Below are 7,463 nucleotides of genomic sequence, written 5' to 3'. Positions count from 1 at the left end.
CGTTTTCCCGAAAAACGTTTGTTTACGGGAGAAACATAGGAATGCCCTTTAGATGACCCCGAATGTACTCATCTTGACTACACTGGCGCCACAGTAAAGCCCTCTTCCGGGAGAGAGGGTCGTCAAACGAGTAGACAGCGGTTGCTCGGCTGGAGGGGGAAATCCCCGCCCTTTGAGCCCGCCCCCTCAACGAAGGAGCCTTCCAAATCAATCCGCGAGGACCCCGTGCGGCAGTCCATCTCTCGCGCCACGCTGCATCGACGCCGCTCTCGGCACTTGACACTTTTAACGAGTTTATCAAGTCACGCGAGTTCGTTTACCAGATTTTTAGTGTCGCGGATTATCCTTCGACGCCGGAGCTGTTCGACCATTGTTTTTACGTGGCAATAATGAAAACGATTTGAAAAGAAAAACAATAATGACGCTCTGCAGAGCTCAAATAAACAACGAGGGTCTAAAAAACGCGGCGCTTTCGTGTCCCCACTTGGATGGAATTCCGAAGCTACGAGCATGTGAGAACAATGAAAATTTCGCGAATCCGCTCTTGATCGACGTTCGAATCCCCGTGGAAAAGTTTGATCAAAAGACTCGGTAGAGAGTCTCGGGACAAATACGTTGACAGCCCTCTCGTCTGTTGATTATTTTCTGGAAAGAACTGCACAATGCTGACCGAAGCGAGGAACAATACCTCCGTGAAAATTCGCTGGGATTAGGATTCTGAAGTTTAGTTTTTAGTGCGTAAAAATTCTTCATTCCCTCGAAGGACTTGAGATAAGAATAATTTTCGAGATGTACCGAGAAAAGTCGCCGCGTTTACCTGGCCAATTCATCATGAAGTGACACTACGAGGACAAAGATGCAATTTATCGGGTAAATAGCGAGTTGCACGTGTGCGAAGGGCAAACGGAATCGTCACGGTTGTGTTGAAATAAGAGGTTTAACTGAAAGTGGTGTATTAAGTAATAATTCAAGAAGAAGAAGACGCGCGATGAGAAGAATTCCTTTGCGACGGGATTGCGCCAGCTCCCAATGACGACGATGAGTCCCCGTCATCAGCTGGAGCTTCCTGATTGGCCGTAAGGCGGCGAGAGTGATTGGAACGTACGAGAAAATCTTAGCAAACAAGTGCCAGGTGATTAACGACGCGGAAATAGCGTGTACTGATCCAGAATTATTTCGAGGCATCGGATGAGCGGCATTCCGTCGTTGAGTGACAGATCAGAGCGAGAGGAAGCCCAAGGAAAGAAAGAAAACGTGCGAGATGAAAGAGCCTCGGAAGCGAAGGAGCGAGGGAGACGGAGAGAGTCACGCGTAAAGAAAGAAAACTCTCGCTCGCAATCGTTATCTCTTGACAACAAACAAACAATCTCGGTTGAGGATACAAAACTATTAGCCTAAGACGAGATAGCGTTCGGTGGGAAGATAACTTTGGCGTCTGACACCAAATGAGTTTGCATTAAGAGCAATCGCGACAGTGTGTACGAGGCCAAGGAGAGAGTCGCAGTTCGAAGTGCTCGATACTGGTAAAAATAAATAGACACACCGGTGCTTAGTAGACGCGATCGGTTAAAGCGTGAAACGGGATCGTTAACAAGAACGATGGCAATGTCCAAGGTCGTAAGCAAGGTCGTACCATTTCGTTAATGCGAATCGAAGAAAGTGTCGAATCTCCAGTGACTCGTTAATTCGAGCGTCGTTTCTTGGGTGTCGCATCGATAAAACGGGGTGAAGGTTGGCGCGAGCGCGTCGGAGCCCGCGTATCGTCATTGCGAACAGCGTGAACCGGGTGATTGTGAGATAAATAAATGGAATCGAGTTACGGAAGCTTGATAAATGTTTGATCTAACGCCAATGAAAATGGACGTAAATTCGATGATCGGCTCTAACGCCTCGTGCGACGGATGCGCCGACAGTGATCGGGACTCGGACAGCAGCGGTATGATCGTCGATCCCGTGAGCCTCGACAAGCACGTGAACATAGGACGCTCGGCGCATCCTATTCTGCCCTTGTCGCCGGGTCTGCCGCGGAATCGTAGCAAAAGCGTAAAGAGAAAGTACTCGATGATATCGACATCCTCGAGCGCGTCGTCGGGAGCAAAGTGTTCCGCAAACCCCCAAACTTCTTCGTACCCCCCCAACGAGGGGAAGTTGCCCGGCACACACATAAAGCCACCTTATTCGTACATAGCGTTAATAACCATGGCGATACTGCAATCGCCCCAGAAGAAGCTAACCCTGAGCGGTATCTGCGAGTTCATAATGGCGAGGTTTCCTTACTACCACGACAAATTTCCAGCGTGGCAAAACTCCATAAGGCACAATTTGTCGCTGAACGATTGTTTCGTCAAGATACCGCGGGAGCCGGGTAACCCGGGCAAAGGGAACTACTGGACGCTGGATCCTCTCGCAGAAGACATGTTCGACAACGGGAGCTTTCTCAGGCGTCGCAAGAGGTACAAAAGGCCACCGCCTCACTACGTTTTACGGGATCGAGCGATAATGGCTACTTTTGCGATTTGCGGCGGTCCCGGAGCCGTCGGCGGTGGCGAACGAGGCGTCTGCCCCGCCGGTCTCGGCCACCCGGGCTCAGCGGGTATTCACTATCCGGCGGCGGCGGCCGCCGCCGCCGCTGCTTATCTCTCGCAGCAAGGACCCCCGGGCCTGCCGCTTCTCAACTTCCCACCATCGGCCCTGGAAGCCCTCAAACTCGGCGGGTTCCCCGAGCCACCGCCGTCGCTCTACAAACCCGTCGCCATAGCGGCGCCTCCGATGAGACAAGCCCAAAATCATCACTACCACGACCATCATCATCATCACCAGCAACAGCAGCATCACCAGCAGCAACAGAGCATCGCATCACCCACGGGAAGGATGAGCTTCGTGTCCGGCAGAAGCTCAACTTCCCTCGAGAAGAAACAGAGCTTCAGCATAGACGCGCTCATCGGGAAACAAGCCGTAACTACCGAGCACACGATCGTCGGCGGATTGCTCGACCTCAGCCCGTCGGAGCACCGCGAAATAAGGAGTCAGACCTCGGCGTTTTCTCCTCTCGTCTAATCCACCACCACCGTGCAATCATCCATCGCGAGACTCTGATCGGAACACCTGGACCTAGGCGGCCTCCAAGCCGTGAGGAATGTCACAACTGTCCACTGCATTCTCAAAAGCTTCTTCCGATGGCGACTCTGAAGTGAGAAGAAGTTGGCCAATCCTGGGGACAAGCGCGTCTTTGCCTTTGTCCTTTGAAAATGATATTTTCGTTGTACCTCATCGTTGTCAAAGATGTTAAAACGACTCGATATATTCAGGTTAAACAGCATTGTAAAGGACGAGAAACCTTGAATATTATATTCCCTGGCTCGAAAGCATAAATTGAGGCAAATAATGGTTTTTTTTCGAAAGTCGATACCGCGAGATTCGCTTTCCAGTGGGTCACTGAAAACACTTGACCCAAACTTTGGCATTGAATCCTCATTTTTATACTCGCCGTACACCACGCGATTGGCAAGCAACAAAAAATTCATGGAAAGGATTTCTAGAGGGTAAAAATGACAGCGGAATAGAGAATGTACGTGAGACTCGAATGCACCGCTGGGTTCGTGTACCCATAAGCGATGGGGAAGAGCAGGTTACTCGATTTTCGTCGTAAGTTTTATCGATGAAGCCAGCACAGAGCAATAACAGCATTGTAAATACAGCAACCACGATTTCACGTGTGTGTGCATACCACTTGATTTTGAGGGTGGGAGGAGGATTCTCCTTTTTTCTTCTTTGGTCCATTGGCATTCTCCCTTGGTGTTGAATAAAGAGCTCAGGCAAAAGGGGGGTTGCCGAGGGTTGCCGGTATGATCCTTTGTATTGTTGTTTGCGCGCGCGCGCGCGTGCGTACCTTTGAATATGTACGAGTATATATTTATCGGCTGAAGAAAAAAAGGCCCCGGACCGGCATGTCTACTGCGCCAGCATGCTTAGTGTACATAATACGATGATAAGGTATGAAGATGCGTTAGTTCATAGGCTCCTATTATACACAACGAAACGTACGAGAAACACACACACACACACACACACACACACACACACACACACATAGAGAACATTCACGTACTGATGTTAAGGTGGGGCAAGACGACACGCGACAGGAAGCTATGACAAGATGTAAAAAAAATAATGAAAAACTTGAATAAAAAATTAAACAAACGAAACTCGTCATTGCTATGATGCGGTATTTTATACGTACATGTACAGGTCTAGGAATTAAAGATAAATAATACAAAAGTCAAACTACACTAAGATTTGAATGAATGAATAAGTGCAAGAAATTTAAAAAAAAAAACTGACGGAAGAAAGAAAACTGAGGAACGTGTGTTGCTGCTTGTAGTTTGCAGATGAGTTGATACAAGGATAAATTTAAGTTCAGTCGAGATGACGAGACGACTAATTCGATCGAGTCGAATAACCGAGTTTGTTTTTTTGAAAAAAAAAAAAAAAAAAGTTTTCTCGTTCTTTTTATCTGTCGTTGATGAAAAAAGCTTTGCGATGTTCATTGTATTTTTGCACTTTGTAAGTTTGCACTGTACATTTTAACGAGTCACCGAGAAAAGGATTTTTTTTTTTTTTTTTTTTTTTTTTTTCAATGATTTGCGTTCGGCTGCGCCGGAATACCTGTGCGAGGTGACATTGAACGTTTTCCGTCTTGTCCCACCCGACCCTCACTACACTTATTATGCACACGTTAAAAATATCTGAAAGTAAAATGGAGAACAGAAAGGAACATGAATAATATTGTGGATCGAATAAAAGTGTATAGATAGACGCGAGATGAAACGAAGAATAACGAAATAAGATTTCTTAACGAAAAGCGATTAATGTCACGAGACTGCTCCCTTCGTAATTTTCCGGTGTTACAGTTCGAAATTTACTAAAGGACTTTAAAAGGAATGCAAGAATGAAAACCAATGTGATTGGAAACGAAGCTAGAGGCTCTTCGAAAAGCCACTCTGTTATTATTATGTCCTAAATCCACCGTGCAATTTCTTCTTAGTTAACGTACTTTCTATATGTATATCGATTGATATTATTCACGAGGGATAACAAACATTCGAATAAACGGAGGCCAAAGAACGTTGATTGGACAGGGCTCGATACTACCCCTGACTACACCAACCATTCCAACGTATAGTAAATACTCTGTGTCAAAACAATAGATTTATTAAGTAAAATTATAATAAATTGTACTTAAGTGTATATTCATCTCACTCGATGCCTATGCGAGCGTTTATTTCTTTTACCTTCCTTTCTTCGATTGCCATATTAGCGAATTTGATCGAACCTGGTCCCACGATCGCAGCCATATGCACACAATCAAATAATCTTATTTTCTCTTCAATTTAACGCACGTGAAAAATTAACTTTTTGACAGAAATTTGATTATACGTTCTGTTGTTTTGCTTGGAGCATCATTTTTCATGGTTTTTAAATTGAAAGTATCTCATTCGATGATGATGAAATAATTTTCTTAGTCAATTCAATTCTCGAGGTTGTTGTCCGCGTGAGCTTTGAAAATGTGACAGAAGTTTGAAAAATCGAGGCTCGGAATAGTTCCGTAAAAAGTAAACGAGAAACGTCAATACTTATTCATAAAAATGCAATGTAAATTTTATAATTCAATTTTTAAAATCGTCTTTTTTCATCTGTTTTTCAAATGTCTAAATCGCCATCCGCCATATCGGATTCCAACGTGACGTCACTCCGGTAGTAAACAATCTAGATTTTCATCGTGCGCTCTGTGTTACTTGGAAATTTTACAAGTTATTATCACGTGTGCGAACTTTTATCATTCATTTTATTAAAATCGCATCGTGGAAGGCGGTTTTGTGAAAAGCAGAAAGTACAAATCTACCAATGATGAATACGTTGATGGTGGCGATGAATCCACTATTTTGTGGCGTTTTTACACTTGTATTATTCCATTCAGGCACAAGACACCAACGATGTGTATCATAACTCATTATTTTCACAAATCCTGTTACTTGGTCTCTCGCAGTCGTATCGTTTATCAACGGAGTGACGTCACAAACCGAAACAGCATGGCGACTACCATTTCCGCGGGAAAATTCAAAACAATAAATAAAAAATAGTTTTCAAGAAACTTTTCGGTGTTGAGAAATAAAAATGAGAATTCTACTGGTCCGTTACGATCTCAGGATTGATTTGAAAAACAGTTTTCAAAAAAGGTGTAATATCCCGTTGTCGAAAAGCGAATGTCAAAATGGTAAGTACCCCGTTTGTTTATAACCAAAACGTTTTGTAACAATCTCAAGAAAAAACTGAAATTCCCCCATCTAAAATAATCACGTAGTAGCTCTAATTGGTGAGTCCGGAAATTCGTAATTGTTATTCGAATTCGTTTCCTTGGGGTTTTTCAACCAAATTTTCAAATAGTTTGGAGCATGTAAATTCAAAAGCAAAAAAGCGGCAACACAGCGGAAAAAAAAGCGTCGCAGAAACCACGAGACTCGAAAGTTGCTTTCCGCTGGAAAGAAACTATTTTCTTGATCTCTTTCATGGGGCGGAACGAGGGCGAAGAGTATGAGTGGATTTTCATTGCGCTTTAATCCTCTCATCCTGTAGAGCAGGGGAGGGGGCCGCTGGATCGCGAGCGTGATGATACGGAGGAAACTTTTGTCGCATGGGGTGACGATATTGCATTCCTCGATCGTGATGTGGAGATAACAGACACTCCCACCGCGCCACTCCACACTTCGATAATAATCGCATCCCTGTATCATGTAGCAGCGAGTCTGCCATAGACAAAGCTGTTGACTTTCGTATATCCTTGCATCTCCTTCATTCTTTACCCTAACGAAATTCTCAGCTACTTGTTCCCAAACGTCCCTAAATACTCGGCATTTTAATCAGTCGATCGAGAAGCCTGAATTTTTTGTGCCACTATTTCTTCGCCTTTTTGTATTGCTTCGTTTCATTTTCCAATTATTTCGGCGCGAATCTCGAAAAAAAATGGAAACGAAGAACATTGCTGGCACACGATTCAAGTATTTGGGTCGGCGGATGAAACAATCGAACTTTTTCCTTCTTCTTTCAATAATGAATATTTTTTTTTTACAACCGATTAGACCTTCCCAGCATTTTTTTCGGGCTCCGAAATTTGCATGAAATATTATCATATTAAGTTCCTCCACTGAGCCCTCGAGTATTCTCAGGGACGGGACAATGAAAAATGCAACATTTTTTCATGAAATTATAAAATAAATAATTCATATTTTTTCAATGTGTTAAGCTACAGAGTTCAAAGAGGTCGCGATCGAAAAAAGGGAAAATAAAAAATACGTCAACTTGCAGTGTTCCCTGAACTACTGTAATTATTAAATTATTAACGAAATAAATTTCAAATGTTGTCGAAAACAGCTGAAAAAACACTGTCGCTTCTGTAGAGACTCTCT

The 7,463-nt window shown here is 44.0% G+C and overlaps 1 protein-coding gene across 1 annotated transcript; it reads left to right on the top strand.

Annotated features, from left to right (window-relative positions):
• The first annotated feature begins 256 nt into the window (after window positions 1-256).
• LOC122408900 (forkhead box protein D3-like) lies at window positions 257-5,258 on the top strand. Its single transcript, XM_043415996.1, has one exon. It carries the CDS (start codon window positions 1,834-1,836, stop codon window positions 3,055-3,057), a length of 1,224 nt encoding a protein of 407 aa, XP_043271931.1. The 5' UTR covers window positions 257-1,833; the 3' UTR covers window positions 3,058-5,258.
• Window positions 5,259-7,463: the final 2,205 nt, after the last annotated feature.

The sequence above is a fragment of the Venturia canescens genome, chromosome 4 (assembly GCF_019457755.1).
Source record: "Venturia canescens isolate UGA chromosome 4, ASM1945775v1, whole genome shotgun sequence".
Classification (NCBI taxonomy): Eukaryota; Metazoa; Arthropoda; class Insecta; order Hymenoptera; family Ichneumonidae; genus Venturia; species Venturia canescens.
The sequence above is the reverse complement of the archived record's forward strand: the minus strand, read 5'-3'. Positions and strand labels throughout refer to the sequence as shown.

Excerpts from the sequence above, each read along its gene's own strand:
- LOC122408900 (XM_043415996.1), top strand. The coding sequence starts at position 1,834 with ATGTTTGATCTAACGCCAATGAAAATGGACGTAAATTCGATGATCGGC.